General features: G+C 33.8%; 1 protein-coding gene across 1 annotated transcript in view; it reads right to left on the bottom strand.

Moving 5' to 3' along the window:
* Nucleotides 1–6,101: 6,101 nt before the first annotated feature.
* Nucleotides 6,102–18,816, bottom strand: part of LOC114331671 (sodium channel protein Nach-like) — a 31,976-nt gene continuing 19,261 nt past the window's right edge. The window contains exons 5-10 of the mRNA XM_028281291.2: nt 17,407–17,521; nt 11,556–11,710; nt 8,385–8,509; nt 8,156–8,303; nt 7,993–8,099; nt 6,102–6,529 (exon numbers count right to left, since the gene is read on the bottom strand). Of these exons, the coding sequence (XP_028137092.1) occupies nt 6,342–6,529; nt 7,993–8,099; nt 8,156–8,303; nt 8,385–8,509; nt 11,556–11,710; nt 17,407–17,521 (838 nt within the window). The 3' untranslated portion in view covers nt 6,102–6,341. The remainder of the gene's footprint in view (nt 6,530–7,992; nt 8,100–8,155; nt 8,304–8,384; nt 8,510–11,555; nt 11,711–17,406; nt 17,522–18,816) is intronic.

The following is an 18,816-nucleotide window of genomic DNA, read 5'->3' on the forward strand; positions in this document are numbered from 1 at the left end:
GAAATTGATGTATTTTTATGTATTCTAAATTATTTAATTATATAACTACTGTCCCGAAACAAAACGAATGGTGAGATAGACACTATTATTATTTAATAGGTCAACAATTCCAAATAATTGATGTACCTACCAGTAATATGAGATTGCTAATTTATTGAGAGACAAATTACATTCAATTTTATTCATGGCTTTCTTTACATCTCAGCCGGTAGTGCAGTCACTGAAGGTTTTCACCTCCGATTTCGTTGAACCTCCATCGATTTTCATGAAAATTGGTGAGTAATTAGAGGATACCTCAAGGAACAAAGGTTGCGCTTTTACCCTGGGGGTGGATGCCACCCCTTCTCGGGGGTGAAAATTATTTTATTAAAAATAATACCATAAGTCAATAGAGGGACAAATTATAAGCAAAATTTGTTATATAAAGTAAATTAAAATAAATCAACACTTTTTGAGTTATTAAAGACCAAAAATTTTTTTTTCGTAAAAAATGCATGTTTTAAATCGGTTTTTCACGTATAAATCAAAAACTATAAGCTTTTACAAAAAAGTTATTATTACCGAAATTGAAGATAATAAAAAGTTAAATACACTTCTCACATAAAGAACTAAACTAATGTTAGTTCAAAGTGAGTTATTGGCAATTGAATGTGTATTTTTTTCGACGAGTACTCAAGTCTAAGTATTCAAGCTTAAATAACGGGAAAACGATGCAATGTATAAAATATTCCTGCTAAACATTTTTTAAAGTACTTAGGAATACCTATCAAATGAGCTTCAGAACAATGTAATTGCGTCATAATTAAACAAGTTATAATGAAAATAAAAGAACCGTTTCGAATTTTTTAGGAAAAAGTGAAAAATAAAACATACGCCATTTCCACAAAAATTAAAATTTGTAGTAATCCTTACAGGAACTTCTTTATATTAGCAGAAGTAATGTTTTAGATAATTTTTACTGGTTTAGAATGCACATTTTTGAAAAAAAGATATAATTTAAAAAAATCATGATTTTTAGAATTATGTATTGTAATTCTCATATTCTTTTGATAGAAACTCCAAAAATACTCAATATACGTAAAAAATTATATATAACCAAATTTTGGCTTCTTCTGTGCCAAATATTATACCTGTTTTACTATTTCTATAGGGTAAAAAATAACCGAGATAGAAACGTTTACATCTTAAATTTTGCTGTGGGAACCATGCAACCGAGGTCATTTAACTTTTTATTTTTAAAAAAATTAAGGGGTTTAAAAGATTAGGTTCAACGTGCTTAAATAGCACTTGGAATTAAATTTCAAATAGTTTTTAGATGAACCTGATATCGTAAACACGAACGGAGTTATTAAAAAAAAACAATAACATTTTGGAAAAATTTTTAAAAGATAAATTTGGAAAAAATTTGTTCTGGGGCTCATTTAATAGTTATTTATGATATAAGTGTTAAAAGTACACGTTTAAGGCACGCATGTGAAAGTTTGAGTCACATGAGTGCCTTAAAAATGTACTTTTTAATACGCATATCATACAATATTTTTTCTACAAACGTAATTAGAGGAAAATATCTACAAAAACTTTTACTTGATCTTGACTGACATTCCAATTTTATATTTTTTGACATATCAAAATTGCATATACGGTCAATACGAACTGCAGTGCCTTTAAATTTTTTTAAAGCACTAGTGCCTTAAAGTAGGATTTTTAACGCTCGTATGGAGTGCTAAAAATTGCATTTTTAACACGGTTGTAGAAAATAGATATTTTTAAGTACTTTGACAAATGTTTAATAAGTTTATGTTATAAAATGCATAAATTTCCCGTTATTTCAGCTTGAATACTTAGAGTTTTTTACTCGCCGAAAAAATATATATTCAATTACCTATAACTCACTTTTAGTTAACAGTAAAAGGTTTTTCTAGTAAGTGGTTTATTTGATTTTTTATTAGCTTCAATTTTGATAATAATAACTTTTTTGTAAAAACTTACACTTTTTGAGTTATTGATGAAAAACTGGTTAAAAACATTCATTTTTCTCAAGAAAAATTAAAATCTTTGATCTTTAATAACTCAAAAAGTTTTGATTTTAATTACTTTAATTAATTATTTTATTAACTTTATATAACACATTTTGCTTGAAATTTGTCCTTCTATCGAATTATGGAAATATTTTTAATAAAATAATTTTCACCCCCGAGAAGGGGTGGCATCCACCCCCATGGTAAAAGCGCAAGTTGGCACCATGTCACCTTTGTTCCTTGAGATATCCTCTAACCACTCACCAATTTTCATGCAAATCGATGGAGGTTCAACAAAATCGGAGGTAATAGCTCATATTCACCTTCAGTGACTCCACTACGGATGGAACCTTACCGTTTTAAACAAGCTTTTATATTTTTAAGCAAGCCTTTATATTATATTTTGATCGGTAAACGTACCTATGTTACTATTTAAATTAATAATTTTATATTTAGATTTTTTAGAAGCTGTAGTATTTAAACTATGAAATTAAAAATATGCAAGCTTCTAGTCTATTTTTAATATTTTCTCTAAGTAAAACTCAATTGGACCAGATTGGACTTCGTAGGTCCTTGGGTTTCACCACACGTAACCGGAAGTAGAACTGGAGGTCGATATTTGGACTTTTCGTGAAATTTTGCGTCGATTGATATACTATTTAACTAATTGTGAGTAATTTTTGTCAAACTTCCGGTCATAACTTTCTAACCGGAAATGATATCAAAACCAGAACTAAATATTCGAGTTCGACTTTTCACTACACAATGATTGATATATCACATGTACTATTTCTGCAACTATGATGTGGCATTTTCGATTACACCTTTTTAACGGAAGTGCTATAAAAACCGGAAGTATATATTTATTCTTGTCTTGCTAAGGCGCATCGATTACCTATTATTAGTCTAGTCCTAGTCGCAACATAGGGTGTCCCGTGGATTTAGTTCGCCGCGATTTGATGGTGGTATTATAGGCTTTGTGGGTCTCTGAATCCAATGGAAGTGCTCTGGAAGCCCAAATGTGGTGCTTTTAATTGGTATTAACAAATAATGGTAAAATTAGGTGTTTTTCAGGAATTATTAGAAGCCCTGTAAATACATTGATAGTGTTAAGCTCTTCTCTGGTGTATTTTTGGTCGCTGAATCGAATACGACTAGTCGCGATTACTCAAATTGTGTTATTATTTTGTTAATAACACAATAATTGTTTATTCGTCGAAAAGCTCGAAATGCGTTATCTACAGCAAGTTTGTAGTATTTTTCATAGTATTTTTTATACGCTAAATCAATTGTCACTAGTCGTGATAGCTTAAACCACGTTCCGACTTTGTTATTAATAAATTATTCCAAAAATAACGGTTTATAGTAAGTTTACTCACGGGTTTTGCTGTACATTTTAAAAAACCACTTGGAATGACATAAAATTTGGCAAGCACGTAGCTAACATGTCAACCAAAACAAGTGATACTGTGCCGATGTGTGCTTTTACCTTGGGGGTGAATATCACCCCGTTTCGGGGGTGAAAGAAGAAACCTTTAAAATAAGTCCGGAATTGGATAAACTGATTAATTCTAAGCAACGTTTATTCTATACAGTTCTTTCACTAATTTCTAAGTCAATACTTTTCGAGTTGTTTGTGAATAATATCTATGTTAATTTTTCAACAATAAAACCAAATAACTCGAAAAGTGTCGAAAAGTGTGAAAAAACTGTAGAGAACAAAAGTTGCTTAGAATTAATCAGTTTATCCACTTCCGGACTTATTACAAAGACTTCTTTTTTCACACCCGAAAAGGGGTAAAACACACCCAGGGTAAAAGCAGATATCGGCACAATATGACCTGTTTTGTTTGACATGTTAGCTACGTGTATGCCAAATTTCATGTCAATATAAGTGGTTTTTTAAAATTTAGAGCAAAAACCGTGAGTCAACGTACTATAAACCGTTATTTTTGCAATAATTTATTAATAACAAAATCGGAACGTGGTTTAAGCTATCACGACTAGCAGCAATCGATTTAGCGTATAAAAATACTATGAAAAAGACTACAAACTTGCTGTAGATAGCGTATTTCGAGCTTTTCGGCGAATAAACTATTATTTTGTTATTAACAAAATAAGAACATATTTTGAGTAATCACAACTAGTTGCATTCGATTCAGCGACCAAAAATACACCAGAGAAGACCTTAACACTATCAATTTATTTACAGAGCTTATAATAATTCCTGAAAAACACCTAATTTTACTATATTTTGTTAATAACAATTAAACGCACCCCATTTGGGCTTCCAGACCACTTCCATTGGATTCAGCGATCTAAAAAACCTACAATACCACCGTCAAATCGCGGCAAACTAAAAGTGTCCACGGGACCCCCTATGTTGCGACTAGACTATATATATCGCTTGTATTATTTCAGAAATCCAGTTGCAACTCAGAAATCTGAAACCCGAAGTCAGAGGTTAAATTTCTCACCTTTAATACCACCTTTGAGTTATAAGCTCCCACTCGACGCATCATTTGTCATTCTATCTATTTTAATAACAGAGGAGTTATATACGAGGACAGACAAACGGACGGACAGACAGGCATGAAACCGGAAGTATACCTATATTTGTTTTCGTCTTGTCAAGGCGTTTCAAATAATATATCGCTTGCAACTCTAGACCGGAAGTCCTAGGTCAAATTTCTCAGATTTTATATGCCATCCTTGGGTTATAAGCTTTCAGTCGACAGTTCGACACCTTATTTGTCATTATATCTGATCTAATGACAGAGGAGTTATAGTAGGGGAGTAAAGTATGCTAAATGTGCAGTCACTCGAGCGTTATGGGGACCAATTGGGTTGTGATTATTAGGTCCTCAAATCAAAAAAAGTTAAGTAAAATTTTCCATTTTAGCGGGCGCTTGTCATTTTTTAATTTAATTTTCCATTTCCAACAATCGTTTTTTCCGATTATAGCGCCATCTATCCATAATTCGAAAAAATGTCTCGAATAAAAGTTGCTTATTTTTACGTAAAGAATCCAAATCTGCAATAAAAATTTGGGGGTCCCATTTAAGATTTTAAAGTAACCCCCCACCCCGCCCCTTTGGGAGGTCGTGTTTGGTACCATTCGATAGATTTTTCAAAAACATTTTGAAAGTGTATTTTGCAGTTTTTCGATCTGATGTTCATTTTGCGAAATATCGCGGGGTTTGTATTTAAAATTTTAAATTTACCCCCACCCTCTCCGTGTGGGGTCATGTTTAGTATTATTCGATAGATTTTTGAAAAATATTGAAGACCTATTTTTTAGTTTTTCGATCTGACGTTCCTTTCGCGAAATATTCGCTTTTCTTTTATGAAACTTTTTGACTCACCCATTTCCTTACGCCCCGCTCAAATCGTCAAATTTTTGAAATATACACTTTCTTGCATGTACTTAACTTACCTTATCTTAATCTGACAATTTCGAGTATTTTTAACCATAGATATTTTTTTTCGGGCCCCCCTTAACGAACCTCCCTGTGTTGAGAGCCAATATATGGTAGAGGTACATCTGCAGGGTACCAGGTATCTCCCATATGCTAATCTGACGCGCTCGAGTAACTGCAAAAATCCCCGCTTGGGCTCCCCTACCATTATGTTTATAAATGTCGCTGGGACAGACAGACATGGATTATTAAAGGTTTTCACATTTTTTCAAAATGGGTGAAAACAAAACTTATTATTTTGTCCTTTGTTCAGTTCAAAAATTTTCCAGCAATTATGCTTGAAATGGTTATCCATCAATAAGATCATTTTATTATTTACGGGTTTTCTAGGGGTACCTAATCATAAGATGATAAAACAATTGCTAAATAATGTCCCTAAAAAATTAGAATTCGGACGGTTGGAGGTTTGTAGGAAACCCTTTTATGGAGATAATATTGTATGTTTATACTTAGCTACCTTTAAAGAAACTGGTACATCTAAAATATTATTTCCTGTGACAAATTTTACATCTTATTCTCAAAAGAATGAAAGTGCGCAAGAAAATGAAACGAACTACAAAAGCTAAACTACGTAAATTACGTTTTATTTTATCTTATCATTTAATTTTTTATATAGGTACATAATAAGATTTTTACTGATTTTTTAGATGGTTAATTTTCTTAGTAGATCAATAATAATTATCTTAATATTTAATGTTCCAGCCTGGAGATTTAGTGCATTTTAAAATCATTTTCCTTATCTCACTGGCATTACATTTTGCATTAAGGTTCTTGTTGGTTGCCTATACTTAAGTGCTGAAATATACATTTTTATTTCAAAGCCTATTATGTAAAATAGTTAATTTTAGTACATTGTGTTCATAAAGGGATGGATTCTTCTTTTTTTCATTTTATTAATTATTCGCCTGTTCCTGGTTTGTATAAATTCATCTTTAAACATGTTGAAAACACCTTCAATGATTAGATATACTGCTTCAGTAATACTTATGAAACTTACTCCTACGAATAAATTTAATGTCCCTCCAAATGAAACTGAAAACAAAATGATAAGACAAATGTTTGAATTTTTTAACTTCAATAGTGCCATAACCCTAAAAAATGGAAAATCTGTTTTTTATTAATAATATGTTCCTTTAGGCATTGTCATTGTGGAATAATGTCATATAATTTAGTTATCTTATAATTTGCATAGTGCGCCTGTGACGTTATTACTTATTACCATTTTCGGTTTTGGCGCTCTCAGCATTAGCAAGCGCGTCACAAGGCAGTTTGTATTGGGATTCACAGCATCCATTATTAAGCATCCAATTAAGAGCAAGACACACTCTTTTAAAATTTAAATGTCCTTGGTAAACAAACACACGTTTGTTTATCATACACATTACGTGACCCAGATTCAGAGATATGTAAAGAAAATAGATCAGGCTAGTCATATGCCACTCAATGCATCGGGGTGTAACGCCGATATCAAGTACGGTGGTCTAGCTATCTTTGTCTGTCGTGCGAGTGTGAGCGTATCTACCAAGAGGTGGGAATAACGGAACGACAGTGACACACAGGCGGCGGCCATCATATGCTAGAGAGAGAAAGCTAAGCGCCGGTAGAGAGAGATAGATAGACCACCGACCCGAACTGTTCCGCGTTACGCTATTTTTCGAACTGGCCTAATCTATTCTGTTATATCTATGCCCAGATTACTCCGCACAAGTGTACCAGTTGTCAATCTTGTTGTGACAGCAATCCAATATTACATATTCCTAATGCATGGCCAAAGCCGACTCAGCATAAATAATATCAACACTTTCTCTTTTATTTATATACACAGTAAACATAGGCAGGCATTCTAATTTCATTGCGTGATCAATCATCATTGATAATTGAGATACACCAGAGGGTGAACGTACATCAGCACACCAACTCTTTACAGTCGTACTCCGAGTTGAATAAATGAATATACTGTGAGTAGTGTTTACTTCATCAACCCCTATCGTAGGGGGTAACTACCCCCAACCACTCTGAGATGGTCCAGATGATGTAGAACCAATATAAGTTTGCGTTACGCAGTGGTCGATAGCGGTAAGTGATAAGTACCGTTAATTTTTTAAATATGTACTGCCCTAATCAACCTGTATAATGCATTTGTTAGCCAAGAAAAATTACTCAAGTAAAACTTCTTTAGTGGCATAACCTGGCAGGTTGATAATCTCCAAAGCCTCGAATTTTAATATGGGTGCCGTAAAAATAGAGCCTTCTCATATTTTAAGGGTTAATTTCACAGTAAAGCAATGTTAGTAACTAGAAATAAATACTAGCATTCGATACCTACACACATAAGTATTCAACACGAGTGCAGAATTTGGTTAACTAAGATAAGGAAGCTGCAGAGAAAAAAAAATGAAGAGTTCACATAACATCTTTTTTTTGCTCTCCTGAAAAGTTTGCGATTTCAGGGTTATAGCACTAATGAAGTCGGGATGAGATATACATATGCCCACCTATTAAATCACCAAAACCAAAAAGTATGTCCCTACGATACTTAGTGGTAGGATGGAGCAGTCCCCAACGAAAAGTAGTTCTTTGATCAAAGTATGCACCGCTATCCCTGAAAAGTACAGAAATTTGATCATTTTTTCGCATAGGTAGACTTTTCGTACTTACCACAAAACTACTTTTGGAGTTTCTGGTAGATAATTTATAAAATGACAAGTTTGAGGACACTTGCAACCCATTTTAGACGGAGTCATTGTTAGAAAAGCACTGTATTGGGATAGGCAAAGAAGTCCGCTAATATTGCAAGGGATTCCACCTGAAATTGATAAAGATACTTTTATATATGGCTATATGGTGATGGTGTTTTAAGTTTATCGAAAAGTTTTAGTCAATTTACCAAAGATGTGATAAAAGTAAGGTTTACATCCACAAAATTTCATAGCCAAATTGTTTCGACATCCCATTTGGCAGATACTAATGCTATAAACTGGTACATCTTTCCTGATTGGCTCATCGTCAAATCTAAAAAATAGTTGCATTGTTTTAAACGAACTTGAGGAGATTATTAGTTTAAACATCGCGCTAAGACAAGAAAAGTCTTGTTTAATCTAAAGTTAATATTGAATGCTCTTTCTTGTTTACTATGGTTTGTTTTTAAACCAGGAGGAGTAAACTAAAAAGACAGATTCACACCTAAGAAAGTCACTGGAAAAATCACCAAATACATGTTCTTTGTTCTCACCGGAGGGACCGCAGACGTTCGGATACAATTAGCGTCTCTTTGCAAAGACAATGACGTCGACTTTGCAAAGTAACAAGACACTTACTCAACACACACACTACACATTACACCTGAGTTAGTGATAGTTAGATATACAGTTACGTGGCTAAAGGTTCCAGTTCTAAACCAAGGCCAGAATTAGAGAAAAAAAAATCTTCTTTGTTGGTTGATCATTTCGGCTTTCGACGGTAATCCATATATATTATATTATACTTATACGTCGCTAAAGAGTGCTAAAAACAACTGTTTTTTATATAAAGGTAGACAAAAAACCTGCAAATTAAAGGAATAACGCAAAAAACACAAAATGTCGCCGATATAACTTACAAAAGTGTCAAAATTTCATAAATGTCATAAGTGTCAAAATTTCATAACAGTGGATCAAACCTAAAGAGTAAACCATAGGGGTAAATATTAACATAGAGTGAGCCTACCGTCCGCGCTTCCTGACGACAAGATCTCTTGCACTGGTTTGCAGTATCACTTTCTAGCACATTGTATCGAGAAACAAAGATGACATTAAGTGTGAGTATTGGGACCGTGCAAGTTCGGAAAAGCGATACCTGGTTTCTTCGCTCTGCACGTTTATTCGTACTTTTAATTATATTGGCCAATCATAATATGGTCCTGGTTGCTGGATAATTGTCAAGGCCATAGTCCAAAAAAATAATAAGAAGAAAAAATAAGATTCAGGTTATGTTATTAAAACGTAAACAATTGTATGTAGTAAATAAAATTAGTTATTAAAATGCAGTAATGCAAGCAAAATACAATTAATTACATTTACCTTTATATAATAATTGCATATCATATCAATATTGTGGAGCAATAAATAATTTTTCTTCTTCATTGACAGTAGATATGAAATAGGGCTTTTCATCGATTGTCATTTGTTTCGAGCTTCTGTCATGTGTCACATAATAATATATCTACGCCATACGTCTTTGGTTTGTATCATTGGTATATAGCAATAACGTATGACGTAGATATATTAAAATTATGTGACACATGACAGAAGCTCGAAACAAATGACTGTGAATGAAAAGCCCTATATACGTCAATTTGACAATTTCAATTGACAATGATTAGACCATTCCAGGGTGACGTCATTTTACAGTGACTGAGGGGCAAAGATATTGTAAACAAACTAGGTTAAGTGTAGAAAACCATTGTTAAATTTAAGAATATGATTAAAATACCAGCGTTTTGTTCAGTTTGAGAGTATTCCAGTAAAGGTAAAAGAGATAAAGTAAGTTTTTTTATAATACCAGCCGCATTTAAAGACCGAAATGTTTTAAATCACTATAATCACAATACACTGTAAACAGAACGACGATATGGACCAAGAAAACTGATTTTCTGATTATACCGGGTTTTTGCATCCCCTACGAGGGTGTCCTATATCCAATATTTGAAATTTTTGTAGTTAAAACCACAGATTTTTTATAATAAAACGAGAAAATAGCAAAAATAACACCAAAAACACAATTTTTGCCCCTCATCAACGGTGTCGAAAGTCACGTGACTTGGAATGGTCAATTATTTAAGAAAGTTGCAATATTTCTCCGCTATTCTCGCAAGATCGTTTCTCGTATCGCCTCCAAGTACTTGCACACCGCGAATAGGCACGGAAGGGAAGGACTACTGTCGCATCTTTAACTAAATATGCGTAAGAGTGAAACAGCACTGAGCCAAATAAAAAAGATGGTGTCGTCACTTCGCTCTGAATGACACTCCGTCTATGATAATATATAAGTCCATGGAGTAAACTTGCCTAAGGTTGGACCAGTTATTACAAACACGCATTACGGCGCGGTAAATTTGAATTACTCCTCCTGGTTTAAAAACAGACCATAGAATATATATGCTCTAAAAATAGTACCAGAATCTTAGAAAAACATACTCTGATTCCCTCAGACATTCCTTTCTCATGTCATTCCAGTACGCATAACTTGAAGAACAGTAGGTAAACTTTGGTGATTTTTGGTACGAACGTAAAAACAATATTGTTACCACAGTTCTGTAAGACTTATTGCATATAGAAAAAGTCCGTTGATGAAAATGAAGAAGTATTCAGAACCTAGAATGTTCTAGATGTCATGGAAATATCCCTAAATGTTTCGTAAAATTTGGAACCTCAGAAAATATAAACAGGAAGTGGACAGACAGTTCAAATGATAGTGGAACCTAATTTAGTTTTTGTCATTCAGTTTGGGTTAACAAAAAGTATTGTAATATTGTTTGCTTGTTTACAATAAAAGTGATGGTGATGATAAAGAACTGTAACAATATTGTTAACAACGCAGTTAATCGTCTGCCAGCCTAATAGCTACCTAACAAACTTTGGCGCCTCATACCTAACGGAATACCTTCCACACCTTTCTCGAACTTACACCTGTATTTCGATGTGGTTTGGAATTTTGGAATAGCGGTCAAATTGTCAAATAAACGGTGCACCGTCATGACGAATGTTCTACCTTTCTCCAGACCAGGGGTGGACTGTGGACTGTGAACTAAGTATAAATAGACAAGTTGTGTTGACACGGATTCAGTGATATTTTAACTGTAATGGTGCGCGTTATTTATAAATATAAAATAAATTAGATATATATTTTAGTATATGTTTTAGTGTGTAAATAAATTAAAAATAAAGACTATAAATTAAGTGTTTTCAATTAAAATAAAAATTAAAATAAAATAAATAATAAAATAAAAATAAATAAATAAAATGTGTTAAAAATAAAATAAATAAAGAGCTTATTACGATATATTAATTTACCCACTAACCTGCATTTCCTTTGACTTGGTGCGAGGTACTTTATCTCAGGAGACGACTGAGTTTCAATCACCCTATAGTCTATTTCCATATCTGAACCTTTTCCGAGCTCGTGGTGCTGTTTGGAAGAAATTTCCGGCACCTCTATGTAGGAATGGACGTAGTACTAATTGCAACAGTGAACACGTGTTACTATTATTATAGTATAGGAAAGCTTAAGACTTCCCTCATTAATTGGTCTATTCTTTGAAATAATGAATAACCATTTTCAATTTCGTTGCAACACGAAACTACAGCCACACAGGGGCGTGCGGTGAAATTTGAAACAGGGGAAGCAATTTATAAAAAAATTGTAAAAACATCTATTTATAATGTAATTCAATTCTTCTACCATTTTTCGAAAACTTGTCTATAACTTCCTTGTACAGACGTGGATATTGTGACATTTCTTTAATCAGATTATATTTCATTGAAAAAGAAAACAAGAAAAATCCTTTATAAAAGGTATACATACTACTAGGTATACTGTATACTCCCTAGGGAGTAAAAGTACTTTGTCTCCCTAGGGACGAAAAGTAGGTAAGACTTTCCTCCCTACAATCAGTTCAGGAAATGTATACTTTCGGTAGAGGTAGGTGGAAAAAAATATTAGTAACTCACTGGCAATATTTTCTGTGTCAATACTCAATATCCTCAGTCTCATATAAAGCTGTTAGTTCTGAAGGTAATGAAATCAAGTCAAAATATTGTCCATAAAGACGCATCAAAGATTTTGTTTGTTTTTCAGGAAAATGTGTTTTTCTTAATGTATTAAAATTGCACAGCTAAAGAAAGTCTCGGTCATCAAAATTCTTAAAACCTATTTTCCATTCGTTGGCATATTTGATCTAAAATCTGGTAAATAGTATAGTCGGCGGTAGCACGATTCGACATCTCAAACATTATCAGTGCGTACCTAGTCGTTTCCTTTTAGGCTCAAAATTTTCTTGCCATCATATTATTTGAGCATTTTTCAAAGTCATCTCTTTTTGTTAATAATATCTTTAAATACGCTAATTTTTTTACACAGAAACCAATCTCGTTTATCTTGCATTGCAATACATTAAATAAATTATCTGAGAATAGAAATATTTCTGAAAAAAGCTAAGTTATAAAATAAAATTCAAATAATCTAAACTATCCAAAAATCCTCTCGAGCTATTTATGGTTTCTGTATCCCACTTTTCACATTTTCACCATTTTCCAAAACACTAATACATATTTTATAATTTATTTATGTAAATAATATTTATATTTGGTATTTATAATATAAATAATTCTATGTATTTATTTATATAAATAATTCAATAAAATCCATCTTCATACTTTCAAAAAATCAGTCAACGAAGCCCGTCATTGTCAAATGCTGGTAAATCCCATTTAAATTCACCAAAAACATCTTCCTATGCAACTGACAAAACTGCTTATAAGCTAAAGATATACCCCAAATTTGAACTCACCGCTCACCGTGTAACCCCGATGATTTTTACATAGGCTGGAGTCGCTGGAGAGAAGCAACTTAAAAATCAGATTATTATGCCGATATAACTCCGAATACCACCGTAGAAATACGATCATGGTCCGAGTACGGAAGGATGCTGCATGCAGCGCTGCTTATACGAGTCTTCTTCTTCTTAACGTGCCCTATCAAGTCCCCTTGACGTTGGCGATTAACACGGCGAAACTGTGTCTCGAGCTATTCTAAATAGGTGTTCTGCTTTCTTTATTCCTGTCCACTCCCGGATATTCTTCAACCAAGAGGCCTGCTTTCTACCAATTCCTCTGCGTCCTTCGATTTTACCCATCATAATAAGTTGAAGAATATTATACCGGTCTCCCCTTACTACGTGTCCAAAATAGGCCATCTTTCTATATTTGATGTTATCAAGCAGCTCGCGGGTAGCATTTGCTCTCTTAAGGACTGCCACATTTGTCAGCATAGCCGTCCATGGTATTTTCAGAATACGTCTGTGCAGCCACATTTCAAAGGCCTCCAAACGGTTAATGGTGGATATTTTTAATGTCCATGCTTCGACACCATACAAGAGGACTGACCAAATGTAGCATTTAATCATGCGCTTTCGAAGTTGAAGTTGCAAGGTATCATTACAGAAGAATGACCTCATTTTTAAAAATGTGGTGCGGGCTATCTCGATTCTACATTTTATCTCTTTATCTGGATCTAGTTGTTCAGTAATATGGCAACCAAGATATTTAAAACTGGGTACTCTTTGAATTATATGACCATCAACATATAAACGTGAATCTTGATGGGCCAAACGGCTAAATACCATGTATTTTGTTTTTGAACAGTTTATATTTAGGCCAAACTCTCTTCCCACTGTGTCAATGGCATTTAAAAGGTGTTGTAATCCATTCATATCATCACTTAAAATAACTGTATCGTCTGCATATCTGATTGTGTTTATCAGAATTCCATTAACCTTCACACCCCATTCCAAATTATGCAGCGCTTCCTTAAATATTCTATCTGAATACAAATTGAACAACAGTGGGGACAGTATACAACCCTGTCTGACACCTCTTTGTATTTTGCATATTTCTGTTGATTTTCCATTTATGCAAGCTGTCGCTGTTTGACGCCAGTATAATTTTTCTATGATTCGCACATCTTGACTATCAACTCCTTTATCCTTTAATATTTTAATTAATTTGTGATGTTGTACTCGATCAAAGGCCTTCTCATAGTCAATAAATACAGCAAAGACGTCTTTCCTTTGATCTCGGCATTTCTGCAATAACACATTTAGTGCAAAGAGTGCGTCCCGGGTTCCCAGTCCATTTCTGAAGCCAAATTGTGTTTCATCCTGGTCTTCTTCACATTTATCTCTGATTCTACTGTGGATGATACGTAGAAAGATTTTCAAGGTGTGGCTCATAAGGCTTATCATTCTATAGTCGCTACAGTTTTTCGGACGTTGTTTTTTTGGTAGGGTTATGAATTCGGACTTTAACCAATCTTCAGGGATATCACCAGTCGAATAAACATCATTGAAAAGTTTGACTAGTATTCCAATGTTTTCCTCATTTATGAGCTTTAACATTTCTGTAGGTATGTTGTCGGGACCAACGGCTTTCTTGTTTTTTGCCAATTTTATAGCATGTTGTATTTCTGATTTTAGTATTTCTGGTCCTTCACCTTCATCTAAAGTGTCCAGTTCTTCGGGTCTATCATCATTATACAGTTCATTTATATAATTATACCAGGTAGTTCGAATTTCGTGTTCATCTATTATCATTTTTCCCGACGAATCGGTTATAGTATGTGGAGTTTTCTTATAATAAAGACCAGCTACTTCTCTAACTTTTTTAAACATATTAAACGTATCATGTTTTTCATTCAACTTTTCTAATTCCTTGCATTTATCCTCCATCCATTTTTCTTTAGCTACCTTTATTTTTTGTTTAATTAGTTTCTGTTTTTCTTTGTATTCTGTTTTGTTATATTTCAGTTTTCTTCTCTGCTCCATCAATTCCAGGATTTCATCAGTCATCCATTGTTGTTTTTTGTGCCTCTGCATCGTTGTTGTATATTTTTCCATTACTTTCCAGGTAAGATCTTTAAACGTGTTCCATATTTCTGTATTGTTTTCATTTGTTGAATTCTTTAGCTGATTATTCAGGTCATTTTCTATTAGCGTTTTGTTGGATGCTGATATATGTAATTTTGGTGTTTTGGGGCTTTCTTCGACTTTTTTGAGCTTCACTTGGATGTCAGCTATTAGAGGGTTATGGTCTGAACCGATATCTGCACCAGGATATGTCGTTGATCTCTTGACACCATTCTTAAATCTCTTGTTTACTAGAATATAATCTATCTGATTTCTAATTATATGAAGTGAGTTATCTCCTGGTCCCTTCCATGTATATAATCTTCTTTTGTGTAATTTGAACCATGTATTTGCGATTATCATGTCATATTCTTGACAGAACTGGTATAATCTATCGCCTCTTTCATTGCTCTCCCCTAGTCCATATTCACCTACCAGGTCAGATCTTCGTCCTTGACCAATTTTCGCGTTAAAATCTCCAATAATATATGTGATTTCGTTCCTTTTTAGATTGTTAAGTTTCTGTTTTAATTATACGAGTATATATACGAGGCTTATACGAGTATGAGTACCTATTTCATTGCTTTGTTATTTACTGTATGACAAAAATAGAGTAAAATACGTTTCTTTTCTTATTAGGTAGGTACTTGCTGCTTGTACTACATAATTAAATATTCTCGTATGCAACTTAAAATCCTGCTTATTATGTGTTTGTTAAATTTTTTTTAAATTATCTCAGTTACTCAGTTGGTACGGCATTACTACGGAAACCAAGGGAAGCAATGCTTCCCTTGCTTCCATGGACTGCACGCCCCTGCAGCCACATCATTATTCCAGTTCAATCAGAGTGCAGCAAGCACCTCTACCGGTTTAGAAACTTATTAGTCTCTCATCAGGAGGCACATATGCTGCTCTCTGATTGAACTAGGACAAACCCCAGCGTGCAGTCACGGATTGCAACGAACGAAATGGCAGGGATTCCCTAGCGGCAACTGCTAGCAAAAGACTTTTTCAATCTAATAGCACATAAAACAATGGGAACAAGATTTTCAAACAGATTAAAAACAATGGGAACCTTCTCTGGTTACACCTCCGAGACTTCTAGAATTTGCAAGCCATACGGATGCTGAGACTAAAGAAGATGAGGGAATTTTACAATTTATAATTCACATCCCATCTGCTCAGCGCGGTAAAGTTCCAACAAGAATGTTTCCCTTCGTACTCCAATCAGAGTAAATGTAAATAAAAAATGAATACCCATTTTCAATTTCGTTGCAACACGAAACTACAGCCGCATCATTATTCCAGTTCAATCAGAGAGTGCAGCAAGCACATCTACCGGTTTCGAAACTTATTAGTCTCTCATCAGGAGACACATATGCTGCTCTCTCTGATCCAATTAGGACAAACCCCGGAGTGCAGTCACGGATTGCAACGAACGAAATGGCACGGATACCCTAGCTGCAACTGCTAGCAAAAGACTAAGTTTTCAATCTAATAGCACATAAAATAACATCAAAAAATGTTACTCTACATCCTACCAGATTGAAAACAATGGGAACCTTCTCTGGTTACACCTCCGAGACTTCTACAATTTCCAAGCAATACGGATGCTGAGACTAAAGAAGATGAGGGAATTTTACAATTTATAATTCACGTCCCATCTGCTCAGCACGCTAAAGTTCCAACGAGAATGGTTCCCTTCGTACTCCAATCAGAGTAAATGTAAATCAAAAATGAATAACCATTTTCAATTTCGTTGCAACACGAAACTATAGCCGCATCATTATTCCAGTTCAATCAGAGAGTGCAGCAAGCACCTCTACCGGTTTCGAAACTTATTAGTCTCTCATCAGGAGGCACATATGCTGCTCTCTCTGATCCAACTAGGACAAACCCCAGCGTGCAGTCACGAATTGCAACGAACGAAATTTTTGATTTATATTTACTCTGATTGGAGTACGAAGGGAACCATTCTCGTTGGAACTTTACCGCACTGAGTAGATGGGATGTGAATTATAAATTGTAAAATTCCCTCATCTTCTTTAGTCTCAGCATCCGTATGGCTTGCAAATTCTAGAAGCCTCGGAGGTGTAACCATAGAAGGTTCCCATTGTTTTCAATCTGGTAGGGGTAGGGTGTAGAGTAACATTTTTTAATGTTGTTTTATGTGCTATTAGATTGAAAACTTAGTTTTTCTTCTGTTCTTTGAATTTAGAACGTTTTTTATTCTATATAATGGTATACCAACCTTTATAGGAAGCGTTGGATCTGAATCAAATCTGGCGTAACACAAGCCGTTTAAATAATGACAAAACAACAAAGTATCATCTATTTGCTCACTTTCTGTTGAATTTTCTTTATTTCTGTAAAATAAAATAGACACAAGCCTAAATAAAGTCTAAAGAATAATGTCGAAACTACAGAGTATCGCCACCAGTAAAACCACTCCTGTCGGCGCTTTGATCTCAGGAGTAATACCGGCAGTACGCAATTTGTAATTCACCAGTGGTGGATGCGGGTTTTCCCTGTTAAGAGCCGTACGTTTCTATGCGAATAGCAATGCGAGAGTGGGGCAAAAGCGACTGCCAACATTGCGCGGTCGCCATGCGCGACTACAGATTTTACTTTCAATTTTTCGGAGAGTGGTTCTACTGTCCCTCTTTATACTGTATCGCTTATTAGCACTGCATGTAAATAGTGCAGTCACTGAGGGTTTTCACCTCCGATTTCGTTGAACCTCAATCGATTTTCATGAAAATTAGTAAGTAGTTAAAGGATTCCTCAAGGAATAAAGGTGACATGATGCTAACTTGCGCTTTTATCCTGGTGGTGGATGCTACCCCTTCTCGGGGGTGAAAATTATTTTATTAAAAATAATACCACAAATCGATAGAGAGATAAATTCTAAACAAAATTTGTTATATAAAGTTATTAATATATATCAATACTTTTTGAGTTATTAAAGATCAAAGATTTGATTTTTTCGTAAAAAATGCATATTATGTTAAAGCTGTTTTTATGTATAATTCAAAAACTATAAGCTTTTGCAAAAAAGTTATTTTTACCAAAATTGAAGATAATAAATCGTTGAATACACTCCTCACTTAAAGAACTAAACTAATGTCAATTCAAAGTGAGTTATGGGTAATTTAATGTATATTTTTTTCGACAATTACTCAAATCTTGGTATTCAAGCTTAAATAACGGGAAAACGATGTATTTTATAAAATATACCTGCTAAGCACTTATCAAAGTACTTCGAAATATCTATTAAATGAGCACATGAGAAGTTAATAGCATCAAAATTAACCAAGTTATGATGAAAATAATATAACCCTTTCGAATTTTTTAGGAAAAAGTGAAAAATTAAGCATAGGTACGCCATTTCCACAAAAATTAAAATTTATAGTAATCCTTACAATTATTTCTTAATATTAGCCTAAGTAATGGTTTCAACAATTTTGACCTGTTTAGAATGCATATTTTTGAAAAAAAGGTATAATTTAAAAAAATCAGAATTTTTAAAATTATCGTAATTTTCATTTTATTTTGATAATAACTCCAAAAATACTCAATATACGTAAAAAATTATATTCAACCAAATTTTAGTTTTTTCCGTACCAAATATTTTACATTTTTTGCTATTTCTGTAGGGTAA

This window comes from Diabrotica virgifera, chromosome 2 (assembly GCF_917563875.1).
Source record: "Diabrotica virgifera virgifera chromosome 2, PGI_DIABVI_V3a".
Lineage (NCBI taxonomy): Eukaryota > Metazoa > Arthropoda > Insecta > Coleoptera > Chrysomelidae > Diabrotica > Diabrotica virgifera.